The sequence below is a fragment of the Cyrtonyx montezumae genome, unplaced genomic scaffold, assembly GCF_038088225.1.
Source record: "Cyrtonyx montezumae isolate F1298 unplaced genomic scaffold, pur_monq_1.0 scaffold_15, whole genome shotgun sequence".
Lineage (NCBI taxonomy): Eukaryota > Metazoa > Chordata > Aves > Galliformes > Odontophoridae > Cyrtonyx > Cyrtonyx montezumae.
In genome coordinates, this window is record NW_027071881.1 from 9,363,363 (window position 1) to 9,376,659 (window position 13,297).

A 13,297-nucleotide genomic window follows, 5' to 3' on the forward strand; every position below is an offset into this window, starting at 1 on the left:
TAGGCTCAAATTACACCTACTTTTATAAGCAGAAATAAATTATTTAAGTAGCCTTGATTAAGACTAATTAAACACCCATATACCATTTTTTTTTTCCAGCTCAATTTATCTGCCAAATACTGCAGGAAGCACAGTAATGTACTCCAATGCTTGGTGGAACATTTCCAAGAATGGCTGGTCCTCTGAGTAGTACAGAGGACCCATCTGTGAAATAACTCCTACCTGAAAAGCATACAGGTATTATAAAAATATTAAGGACTCTTTGTTCTCATTTAATGATTTGTTGAATTTTATGAGATTGAACAGAGCATCTGTCTGAACCAAGTTTTCAGTCAGTACAGCAGATTAAATTCTACTAGAAAGAATTAAAAAGCAAACTTAGCAGAAGTTTTTGAACTTCTAAGGACACATGCCTGCCTCAAGCTGGCATCAGCTCAACGCTTTCAAAGCGAGACAACAGGCCATGGAAAATGCTGCTAAGCACTGCAAGCACATAAGTCATTTAGATCATAGTGGGACACTGCTCTTGGTAATGTCTGAGATAAACCACCTGAGCACAGGATAACTGAGGAGATGAACTTCACAAATGTAAAGTATTGGTCTGCTCAAGAGACTTCTTTTTCGGCATTACTTCCTGTTACTCAGAAAGCTAATTTGGGCAAGTTGGTGTTTTTCCCCCTCTATATCATGGCATAGTTCTTAAAAGAAAAAAAAAAAAAGAAAAAAAGAAGGAAGTGTGTCATCACTGTGGTTTTAGTTCTCCACTTAGAATACAGGACATGTAATTTCAGTTACAGATTTGTTTAAAAAAAAAAACAACAAAAAACAGCAGCATTGTTCAAGTCTACTTGCTTCATGTCAGTGGTCGTTTGCATCCTAAGAGCAAATATAGACACAAAGAAATCTTACTGTTAAAGGACTACGTATCTAAACACCAACTTTCTTTTGACTACATCTCAGAAAGGTAAGTGCACGTTTTCCTTCTATTTTCAGTTCCACTTCAAGGTTTCTTAGATTTTGTAGGAAATTATACATTAAAGTTCATTCAGTTTCTTTTGTTTAAGTACCACTCAACCAGTAACAATAGTTAAAAACAATGTCTGATTTAAGGAATCTGTGAAAGAACTGCTTTCAGTGATGTTAGAAGTTGTTCACATGATTGTAACTGAAGCCCTGAACAACACTGTCTCTTTAAGAAGAGCACGCCTGGTCCAAATGAACAGCCATAGAACCACAGTTCCGAGGCAGTAATTGGAGTGCATCTGTACCATAAAATGCACATCATCTCTGCACATCATACAGAAACTTTGTGAAACGTTCTGTTTCCCTCCCCCCAAGAAAAGGTTGTGCTATTGCTGCTTTTAGCTCTTTCTGGGGAGTGGAACAAGGCATTCCCCAAGTAACCGTTACCACAGCACGATAAATACTGTACCCAAGCTGTAGCTGATTACTAAAATGGTTTCTGATTAAAACTTAACAACAAGTTCTCATCTCAGAACAGAGTTTAATACATTTCCCTACTCCTCTGCCACACGAGCAGCCCCCCACCATCTGCTCCCTGCTTACCCCCCAGGCCTATCACTCCTTTCTCTTCCCCGGGGGGCTCCAGCAGTGTGAGGGATATCACTTGGATACTGAAGAGATAGGAAAGCTCACCTCTCTGATTTTTGAGAGTGAACACATTGAGTTCTCTGGCACATAAACTAAGTTTCAACTACAGCAAAGCAAGTCTTTCTGGCACATTTCAACATTACCAGAACCTACAAGCATACAGATGTGCTTTGTTACCCTTAAAGTAACAGCTTCAAGAAGGAACATATTTCTACAAATAGCACTGTTAATGTCAGTCATCCGTGATAGCATTTACCTGTGAACAAGATGTATTCTACAGCACTTGGAGGAAATATTTCATCCTGTTAACAGAGACAGGTAAGAAACACCAGGCACAACAACCAGCCTTCAGACCTGAGGGCATCTCACACATGCAAACCTGAGAACACTCAGCACAGACACGGTAACAGCAACTTGTCTCACTCATCTCCACCTGAAGTTATCCTACTGGTCTCTGATTCACCTAAAGATGAGGTTTCTCTTCTCCAGGGAGATTCAGCTGATCAGGATTATGGTACAAATCTGAACACTACACTAATGTAGAGCAGAGCATAACAGTAACAGTGATATCATCTCCATAATTTCAGAGGTTTTAGAAAGCATGTTTGTGATAAACAGCCTTTTGTACAATAAATCAGGTATTAGTGAACAAAGATTTTCCCAGGTATTTATGAAATACTCCAGACAGATGTGATAAGAAATGGAAATGATTAAAACAAGTTATTACTGCCGTTTACAGGAACATTTTCCATTAAAGCTCTCCACTTGGCCATCTGTACAAGCACAGTTACTTCTCCCATATTTGGGGAAACACGGTAAAGTAAAAAGCAGTACTTAGTAGGATTTACGTGGGTGCCTCCCTTCCCCATTTAAAAGCAGAAGTGATGAACATAAAGATGTAATATGGTTGGCTTTGAAGAGAAGGAACTACCACAGAGCCTGTATCTACATCCAAAAATCACTGAGCACTCAGCACAAAACACTTTCCTCTCTTTGCTCCGTATTCTTTTTCTATCTTCATATACATCACACATAAACCTTCAAACATTGGAACTTAACACTGTAAGAGCTGAAGCCCAGGACCACCAGTTCAGTCAGGATTACAAGCAGCTGAGTGCTCCCTCCTACACACAGTAAGCACAGGACCAAATTACAACACATTTTTGACCAGAAAAGCTGATGGCTAATATACCTGAGAAGCCTTACTGAAACCTCTAAGAACTAGCACTGCTAACCTAACACCAGATTTCTATTTCTGTAGGTGACTGAAGAGGAAGATGAAGACAAAAAGACACAGCAAACCACATTCTGCATTCCCTGTTGGGATAATCTTTTCACTGTGTTTGCAGATAAGTGCAAACCATACCTACTATCTGAGGGTTAGCAATGAAACCTGGAATCCCATCTGCCAAAACCTAACTTGCAGTCAGAACGCAACAGAAGCCACCACAAAATCTCTTCCAAGCACTGATTTTAACAGCAAACCAACAACTGCTTCTGAAATGCTGACGGTCACCCCTCAGTCTTTATCTTCAACAGTGGGCACAAACTCTTCCACATCTTCCTCTGCCCAACGCGTTCCTGCCACTGGAGGACCCAGGAATACCAGCAAAACGAAGATCACCGTGACAAAAGAAACATGTGAAGACAATAAGTTTCTTATACTGATTTGCTTCATTATAATAGCAGCACTTGTGCTCATCTGCACCTTCTTGTTTCTATCAACTGTTGTCATGGCAAATAAACTGGCCCATCTCAAGAAAGCTCAGCAAGGAAAACGTCGGCCCAGGAGCAACGGTGATATTCTGGCTACCAACAGCTTCTGGCCAACTGCAGCAGGAACATGGCAGAGGACACCTAAGGAGACAACTGGAACCGACGTGGTAATGCAGGACTTGCTATCAGGGAGAGATGCCACAGTCCAAATGAAAATCCAAGACAAATCTACTGAGAGGCACTCTAAAGACACAGACAGCAAACGTGAAAACAAAGAAACGACGTCACACAAAAGTGTTGTAACCAATTTCGTAGTTGAGATTTAGTTAGCTAAAAAGACCTTCAGCTTTTACATTTTATATGGATTAATATGAGACAAAAACTTAGCTCTCAAGTAACAACACACACTGTAACATGGGAAAGCTAAACCTGGCTTCTCATTGTTATAGTAGTGGGTGTGCCGTAAAAACCCATACATCTATAAGGGAAAAGGATGAAACAGACTGGTAGAAATAACACCAAGGCTGTCTGAAGTCCTGGAGCCAGAAATCAAGGTTGCAGGAACCAAACAAGATAAAGCAGAAGGACAGAAGTTTGCCATTTTCAAAGACCACTGGGGGACAAAAAAAGGGAAGGACTATTCTATATTTACGCAGACTGAAGTGCTCCATAGGCACAACACTCTGGCTACTTTAAGAAAACCATAATTCAGTCACAACTTTGATGCCATTACTGATTAGGGAACTAGTCTGTTAAAATGTCTTTTCAGGTTTACTCCATCAAAACTTCTTAGATCAGCTTAGTTGCTTCTGAACTGCATTGGCAGCAATCATGCTTTTTGCTTTGACTTTAGCAGTAAATATGTGAAGTTTGTACTGTATGTTAAAATATAAGAACTCCTCTTTGTAATCATCAATAAACTAGAAACATCCGTTTTTAAATGAAGTTTATGTTCTGTTTTTTTTTCCAAGTCAGAAGAGGTAAAACAGTATTGTCACAAAAAATCAGGAAAAAAAAGTAGAGAATTGCAATCCTAACAGTGGAAAGAAAGAAAAGAAATAGCAATGAGGGTGGGATCTGCAGCCAAAGACAGGTGGAAACTGTGAGGGTTGAAGGGAACTTGGATGAGGTAAATGACTGAAGAAAGTGTGTGTCACAACATCAGCACAAGACCAGGACTCGCACGTGTAGCAGGAGTTGGCAAGAGAAGAGCCAGCAGAGCACAGCAGCAGGCATGGGAAGGGAAGAAGCTGCAGAACAGGACGTGGAATAGCTGCTGTGGGCACAAGACTGCACGTGCAAAATGCTGTAAGGATACTTATGCATGTTTCTTTTGCCAGGCAGCCTTTCTTGACCAGAACACTCAAGGAGACAAAAAAGTAGTTTGGGTTATGATACGGACAAAGGTAGCAGGAAAACAACTGCTAAGAGCATGCAGTCCTTTTTTAATGCTGGCAATAGGTGCCAGCATTGTCCAGACAGAAAAGTGAAGCAGGGAAGAGGAGGCAGAGGAAGGGTGAGATCTACAGCTATGTGCCTGTAACACAGCTACCTAAAGGAAGATGTGCAAGCCAGCGCCTCGTGACCAGACAGTGCTCTATGACTCACTGTAGCGAGGCTGCATTTCCATTAATAACAATGATAGCTCATCAAAACCAACACTGACTTTTTATCAGTAAAAATGAAATCCAATCCAAACTTCTGTGTCATTCAAAAAATTTCTAACCACAACTATTTTCAGCAAGGACTGGAAAACAAGTGCTCATGAATTTCTACATAACAGGCACATTTCTTACAAAGTCCACCTAAACATTTAAGCTTTATAAAGACAATTGAGCTGAAAAGTTTGCTTTTAAGTCATGCAAAGCTTGAGCTAAGCTTCTTATAATCCTCCTACTCTTGACACTTCCTGCAGCAAGTGTTGGTAAACTTCCTCTTCAGCTGCAGCAACTTGCTTCAACGTGAAACAAGCCATTTTAGAGCTGCTCTACTCCTAGTACAGTCCGTCCTCCTGAGGCTTCGAACAAAAAATAAGGCAATGCCTGCTTGACAGAAGACAAAGGTAAGAATCAAACTTAACATGTAAAGACTTAAAGCTTGCATTATTTATTTTTCAATGAACTGCACTGCGTACAGCACTTCCTAAGCTAGTTCAAAGTTCCTGTAGTCCTTGGAAGATGTGCAGACATCTTCTATCTGCTTCCTATGGCGTTGCTACTACAAACTATCACGAACTCTACATGTATGCATCATTTTAATATATTCTGAAGCAGAAGAAAATAAAATGGTGCCACTTTTATCTGTTTTAAATCTTACTGTTTAGATAATGTTCTCTAGAAGCATTAATCTACTGCTCATATGTGCTTGCAGTATTACATGTGAAATTTGCTTTTATGTAGCTACACACAGTGATGTTCCAGAGGCAGCCTCACACGACTGCTATCATCACAAAACACACAAAGTAACTTCAGATGGAGCTGATGATGAGTGGCTGTATTTTAACGATTTGTCTCACACAGAAACATTCAGAACCTGAACTGAGAGCAGTGTGGGAAAAACAGCCTGCTCCATCCCAACCTCTTCATGGTAACTCAACCTCCTTGTTACAAAAGCTGGCCCCAGCAGAGTTTATTTACAAAGACAGTTTAACACTGGAGAGCTGTAACATTATAGCTGCAATATTAGGAAACTTTTACAAAATTATTACACTCTAACCTTAACTGCTGAAGTGAGGGAAGAACAGGAAATCAACTTCAAAGGACCTTTCACCACCCTGCCCTCAGCTCATCGCCGGGCACGGCTCAGTCCTCCAGGAGCAAAGTAGGACAGCTTTCTTTACTCTCATTTGTCAGTAGTGCTCTGAGTGTTTCATATTTCATTTTGCATCCATAATGATTTCTGTGAAAAAGTCATTTTGAAACACACTTTGCAATTCTCTCCAAATGTCTTTTTCGGAGAAGGGGGAAAACAAAAAATAACCCCTACGACACTGATGGTAAAGTCAGTGACAAGACTATACAAATGGCAAAGAAAAATGCAAGTTTAATTTTTTTATACCGTGAATATAAAACAGTTTGGTATTGGTACAGTGTCATGTCAGGTTCAATTCAGTGAGCTTTACTTCATTCCTGATGTAGGAGAGGACGTGTTTAAAGACTGCAGGAAAATGGTCAGCAACGCAGTCACACTGGTTCTCTTCTGTGGAGAAATTTGGAAATCACTTTCCACTGAAATACCTTCAAATGTTTCCACAAGTGAAAGCAGTGTGCAGACCAGCACCAGGAGCCCAACAGAGGACAGACCTACCACGTACCAACTGCAAACAACCGGCCCCAGCATGCAGGAGCCTGCAGGAGCACTGACTGCAGGGACCACACTGCCACAGCTGCCTGAAACACACATAGAGCCCACCAACGGGAGCTGGGCAGCAGCGCTGATAATGGGCACCGTGCTGCTCAGCATGGTGATTACCATTAGCATGATCGTTCTGTGGAAATGCTGCAAGAGGCCATTGCTAGCTGATTCCAACTGGGCAGGTCAGTCTCCGTTTGCAGATGGAGACACACCAGATGTCTTCATGGACTCTGGCCAGGCTACCAAACGTTCATCTATTTTATTTACGTTGCCTTGGAAATTAAGAGAAGAAGCAATCATACAGCACGATCCTCCCACAGCAGAGAAACCACCCGACGGCACCGCCGGCACGGAGCAGCCCCCAGCAGCACGCAGCTGCTCCACCACCAGCACTGCTGCACCGATGGCTCTGGGCCCAGAGGGGGGGAGCCCAGGACAGGAGCAGTGCCCGCAGCCAGCCCAGTGCCCCGAGCTGCCACCTCCCCCTGCGTGGCTCACCCAGCCTGCCCAGGAGCACGCCCCACATTCCAGCCAGCAAGAGGAACTTCGCCCAGAAGTGACGGAACCGTACCCCCCGCCGCTCGAGCTAACTGCTGAAGAGATTCACGGATCTCTGCCACGGCCAGAACACCCTCAGTAGATTGCCAAAGTTAACTTTCCAAAATGCTTCTCATTTTTTCTTACATGGAGCACTCTTCAAATAACCGAATAACGGAGAAGTGGACAGAGGCGAGAGCAGTGAGAGCAGCAGCTCCTCAGCATTTCTCAACTTCAGCTTTCACAAAAGGGAACAACTCCTTTCCTACTGAAACAAAGCGTGCCAGAACAGAGCACGCAGCGCAGACATTCGGCGGCTCCTGAGCTTGGAGAGTGCCCCACACAGAGCACACCTCTGTGTGTCAGTACATGTAACACAGATGGATGCAGAGCATTCAACAGACGGGAGAGCTCGAGAAGGACTCGGAGCTTCTTCCAAAGGTTTGCTCTATCAGATTGCATAAACAAACGCAATGAATTCATGTTAATTTTAATAAAGTTTTCTAATTCAAAGATGTTCTGTTTGCTCAAAGCATAACTGAGTTATTTGCTTAGATACAAAGCTTCTAATTCAGAAGAGTGCTTTGGCATGCAGACCCAGCAGCTGCGTCTCATACAAAGGTCTATTTCTGCATCAGATTGAGGAACTCCTGGGGAACAGGGATCACAGGTATTTAAAGCACATCCCCCACCAGTCCTTTAGTAAGAGGAAGGAGATCCCCAGATCAAAGACTGATGAAATGCTGACTGATACAAAAACCCCCATTACTTTGGATTATTTCTCAGAAATACAGTAGTGTATTTTTTGGTAGTATTGTGGTTGTGTGAAAAAGGTGGTAAGTCTCCAAACACATGAAGAACAAGTATGAAGAGAGAGTGCTCTACCTAAAGACTTGATTTCTGTGGATGAAACAAACGGTTCACAGAATATCCAGGCAAATGACCATCAGAATTACTTGCACACATTTACTATTTCTTCCTCTCAAGCAGGACTTCCAGAATGGAATCAATGTTATTAAATATTTAAAAGTGGTCTAAGCTTGTCTAGATCCCAGGTTCCTTTAACTCCGGATGCCCAGGTGTCACAGAGGTTCCCCTCTGGGCCTTGAGTGCACAAGAAGTTCATGGTCTTATCCAGAATGACACATTTTTATTTTAACTATTTGATGGTAAATTAAAGGGAATTCATAAATTACAAACATATATATTTTACTGGCATTTAATGCCTAGATTTGTAGAAAGAAGTTGCTAGATACTAAAGCTAGGTTTCCATGATATCCCTTCAAAACAACAAAGAACTTGCAGCCCTGGGTGTGCTGGGGGAGGGAATATATTTCTGGATGTTGCACAGGCCACTTGCTTCCACCTATTCATACTGACTTTACATTTTTAAAATTACCTCTAAAAATTAAGTCTCAAGTTGTGCATTCGCAGGTCACTGCTGCTGCATGTACAAAGAGCACAGGAAAAGATACCATTCCTTCTTTTTATTGTTTGTATGAGATGCATGAGTGCATATGCCTGAAGAGCAGCATTCCAGTTACTCAAAGACTTCAAAGCTTTATGCACCGTGCCATGTTAAAATTAACAACATTACAAACTATGAACTCTTACCACATTGTCTGGAGAGAAGCAGATCAAGATTTCCTACAGGAAGCAGTAAATTCCTACAGTCTGTGCTGCCTTATACCCAGCAGTACAGAGACACCTTGATCCAAGCAGCAGAAAACTGAGCGTTTTTAAATTAGGAAAGATATTCTGGCAGGGTGGCTTATGTAAGTTCAAGATAGGAAAACTAAATTAACATTAACCTTTCTAACTAGAACAGAGTAAATGAAGGTAGGAAAGAGCACAACTTACATGACTTTTAAAATGGGAACATTTAAATGGGCTCATAGGCTAAGCTAAAAAAATCTTACACGTTATGTTTTGATGCAGTATCATGGCTACAAAAACACGAGGAAGTTAACTGATTCACATCAGATTAGGAAACCCAACTATTTTACTGAATATGTATGCTTTGCAATAAATTTGAGTCAGCACCAGCGACAGCTCTGCAGTCCTCCAATGTAGTGCAGATCAGGTGGTTGCAGAGCCCCAGCTAGCAGCAATACGATGCAGCTGAAGAGGCAAGCACAATCCACAGACAGCAACTGTAGCTACTCTCTAGAACAAGACGACCTCTAAGCTTAAATCTTTCACAGAAATAATGCGCTGAGACTGCAGAAGACATTATGGTAAGTTTGTGTTCTTTGTTTTTAATCACGAAAACCTACTACAAAACTGGAGGCAGAAATAAGAACGAAATTATTAGTTGATGAGAGATGCTTGCACCAGAAATTTGCTGCAGTGTCAGAGATTTCTTACTAACATTAATTCAGCTTTCAAACATGTGTTAGCAGCTTTGAGAATGTAACTGACACGATAAGAAGGAAAAGTACTAATGTGCATGTTACTGTGAATGCAGAATTTGGGTTTCAAACTAAATTGCTAACAATTTAAGATGCATTTTAAGCAATTCTACTTAAGCAAATAGCGTGCATGTATGGGGGGGTTCTGCTACATGACTGCAGAGATTTGTAAAGCAGATCCAGTTGACAGCCATTTTTTCATCCTGTATAAAAGAACACATTATTCCAAACATAATATAGGCTTGAAATCACTAAAAACAAGAAGCAGACATTGTATAACGTTTGGAAGAGACTTGCATTTTCGGAAGAAAGCCCTCATTTGAGCTTGAGGGGGAAAGGGAGATGAAAAAACAAGTCTCGTTCTGCCAGACAACATGACAGCCTCTGAAGGGATGCTTTGTAAAGTCTCTCTTGAACAATTATAAAAAGGACTGTGCCACAAAGGGATTTATTGATATTCTTACTTAATTTCTGCTGCGACTGATCATTGCAAAGACAGCCCTTACAAATAAATAACATAAATTACATGGATTTAAAGGGTGTCATTTTGGTATATTTATTTTTAGGCAGCAATGGAACATCAGATATTGAAAACATCTACCTGCCTGCTGGTCCTTCTGTTTTTCATACCCACTATTCTGGGTATTTGTCCTTCTAACTGTACATGCTCAGGAAACAACAGGAACGTGGACTGCTCAGGCAGAAACTTAACAGTATTGCCACACGGACTTCAAGACAACATTACATATTTAAATCTGTCATTTAACCAGTTTGTAGATCTCGATCATCAGCTGACGAGATTCAGCAATCTGAGGACCCTTGATATTTCAAATAATTGGCTCAAGAATGTTCCTGCTCACCTGCCCAAGTCCTTATGGGAATTATATGCCATAAATAACAACATTAAAGTTCTTCAGAAACTTGACACAGCTTACCAGTGGAACCTTAAAGTGCTGGATGTTTCCAGGAATATGGTGGAAAGAGCTGTTTTGATCAACAACACACTGAGCAGTCTCAAGTTTCTCAACCTCAGCAGCAACAAACTCTGGACAGTTCCAACCAACATGCCCTACAACATAGAGACAGTGGATCTATCCAGTAACTTCTTGTCTCAGATACTTCCAGGAACACTGGTGAGATTACAGCACCTCACAAGTCTCTACCTACACAACAACAAGTTCACATACATTCCTGACAAAGCTTTTGACCAGCTCTTTCAGCTGCAAGTAGTAACACTATACAACAACCCGTGGTCCTGCAGCGACGAACAAAATATCTCTTATTTGCTTAAATGGGTGCAGGGCACCACTGCCAGGGTCCACGGGGCTCCCTGCACCAACCAGTCCGTGCTCTGGGCCAACGGCACGCCGACCTCTGCCACCACACCAGATGAGAGCTTCGTGATTAAAGGAATGAAGGCAGCAGACACGACTGCCTCTCCAGCAGCAGCTGGTCCAAGCCAAATGACAAAAATGCATAAACAATTTAAAGCTAAGGAAGTTACTACCTTGGCTTCTTTAAGCCAGACAGTACTGTTCACAAGCACAGAACAGCCACTGCTCCTCTACCCTGAAGAGCTGACAACCAGGAAGGTCAGCGCGTACGAAGCAGCCGCCACACACACCATCTACATTAAGGATTCAGCTGATCTAAACTTGAACCTGACTCACTCAGCAGGATCATCCACCACTCCTATGACTCTGAGTATCACCAGTGGAATGCCAACAAACTACTCCAGAATGCCTCAAAGCACAACTGCTACCTTAAGGAGAGAGGAAGCCACAAGTGTTCTGAATACTGATGTGCCCTCCAAAGGGAGCATCTGTGAGATATGTTTGTTTTATGCCGTAATGCTCAACGCCGTGGCAGTGTTTATTGGCTAGGAGCTTGCACTCTTTGAGGTCATTCCTGTGACACGCAGCTGGGGGGAAGACATCCAGGTCAAACAACGCATCAAAACACAAGAAATCTGAAGTTCTGACTGATCTAAAGAAAATAACAGCTCCTAAAGAAGTGCAGACTAATGTCTTGATACTAAGCTGCTACTTATTTTAATATGTCTTAATGGAGTAAAACTAACCTATGATCTTGTTTTTTAAAATGTGCTTATTTTGTATTTATATTTTTAATTTTACTTGCACAGAATAAAACATCTGAATTTTAAGTACTGATTGTATGTATTATTTTGTCATTAAACAACTGGAAAAAACAGAAGTCCTGTATCATATCTGCATTGTCTTGCTTGATTTGCTGGTGAGCAATTCTTGTAATATAGCAGCACAGATTCTTTGCAAGTTATGATGCCATGCATAAGGAAGGGAAAATATAAAGAAACTAAATGTAGCTGTTTCACTAATCAGAAGTAATTCTTGAGAAAAACTGCTAGCATGTGTATCTATGTTTGCTTCATATGTACTAGGATATTTTAAATACAAAGAACAACTGTTTTGAATTTAGGAATTAAATATGACAATGCCATGATGTCTATCTACTAAGAGGGGTACACTGAGAAGCCAACATGGCCCAACTTCAGCATGGGAAGAGTGGTAGGGGCTGATCTCTTTTTGCTCTGTCTTGACTTAGAACTGCAGGCAAGTTATTTCTTGCTCTCCATAATATAAAACAAAAAAGATAGAAGTAGAGGAACACACATATGTTCAATGCCATGACACTCTTCAATGACACAGTTTAATCCACACAAATTAACAAAACCATCACCTTAACTTACAATCAAAAATCTGAAATACTTGTTATTACATCATAATTCATCCAGTATGCTTCAAACTATGACTTTTTGATCACCAAAATAAAATATCAGTCAATCTCTAATGCAAGTTATGTAACATACACCAATGGAGAGATTCTTTTAAAGCTCTCATTTAAGCAATCCTGGAATCTTGTGACTTAAAATTTAATTCAAGCCATGGCATTGAACATGCCCAAAGCCTTGCCTTCCAACGACGAGCACGAATGCTATTCTCCTTGACATCTGCACCACAAACAAGTAGAAATAGATGCACGCATGGTTCTGACCACTCCAGGAAAATTATGTGGCAAAGGTACTTGATATACTACTGATTAAGTTTTGCAAACAGCATGAAATGAAAACTGAAGAACAAGTTAACTGTAAGAGTATTATTCGCTTAGAATTGCAAATCTTTATTCAGTATTTTCCATGCATTTCAGGCCATTTAATTTCCAGTTACTGTAGCACAATTAAGTGCTGCAAAATCTAGAAAACCTCAGTACCGAGACTGCAGTCCTCTACCTACTTCTCCTAGGTATCAGTGAGGGCTGTAGATCATTTATAACCACTGGTAACAGAAAAATCACAACTTTCCAATTGTGAACAGTATTTCTATAACCAGAAATGTGTTTTAATTTCTAACAGTACTGTAAATGTTGCACAATGAATTTGTACAGTTATTTCATTGGCATTTAAGTAAAAATAAAGCTATGTTTGTATTGAAATGAACAAGTGACAGTGCTTTTTTTCACTATTATCTTGCAGACAGGTAACTGTACAGAAGAGATGCTATTTTATTACACGATCTATCCCAAGTATGCATTTGAGTCTTAAGGGGAAAAACTATGGTATGAGCAAATTGTACTATTTTGATACTCAAAGTTCCCTAATACTGTTTATTAATAAGCTGATGAAATAACAA

General features: G+C 40.8%; 4 protein-coding genes across 6 annotated transcripts in view; 3 read left to right on the plus strand and 1 right to left on the minus strand.

The window, feature by feature from the left end:
* The window catches only part of NF1 (neurofibromin 1), a 78,365-nt gene that overhangs the window by 21,370 nt on the left and 43,698 nt on the right, over window positions 1-13,297 (minus strand). The gene's annotated exons all lie outside the window — the stretch shown is intronic.
* Window positions 767-3,815, plus strand: EVI2A (ecotropic viral integration site 2A). The gene is made up of 2 exons (XM_065732080.1): window positions 767-964; window positions 2,873-3,815. The coding sequence occupies exon 2, from the start codon at window positions 2,889-2,891 to the stop codon at window positions 3,651-3,653; it is 765 nt and encodes a 254-aa protein (XP_065588152.1). The 5' UTR covers window positions 767-964; window positions 2,873-2,888; the 3' UTR covers window positions 3,654-3,815.
* EVI2B (ecotropic viral integration site 2B) lies at window positions 4,950-7,419 on the plus strand. The gene is made up of 2 exons (XM_065732205.1): window positions 4,950-5,389; window positions 6,465-7,419. The coding sequence occupies exon 2, from the start codon at window positions 6,494-6,496 to the stop codon at window positions 7,319-7,321; it is 828 nt and encodes a 275-aa protein (XP_065588277.1). The 5' UTR covers window positions 4,950-5,389; window positions 6,465-6,493; the 3' UTR covers window positions 7,322-7,419.
* On the plus strand, window positions 8,783-12,201 carry OMG (oligodendrocyte myelin glycoprotein). The gene is made up of 2 exons (XM_065732114.1): window positions 8,783-9,455; window positions 10,196-12,201. The coding sequence occupies exons 1-2, from the start codon at window positions 9,453-9,455 to the stop codon at window positions 11,510-11,512; spliced, it is 1,320 nt and encodes a 439-aa protein (XP_065588186.1). The 5' UTR covers window positions 8,783-9,452; the 3' UTR covers window positions 11,513-12,201.

Bases quoted from the DNA above. Each gene is read 5' to 3' on its own strand.
- EVI2A (XM_065732080.1), top strand. From the start codon at position 2,889: ATGAAGACAAAAAGACACAGCAAACCACATTCTGCATTCCCTGTTGGG.
- EVI2B (XM_065732205.1), top strand. From the start codon at position 6,494: ATGGTCAGCAACGCAGTCACACTGGTTCTCTTCTGTGGAGAAATTTGG.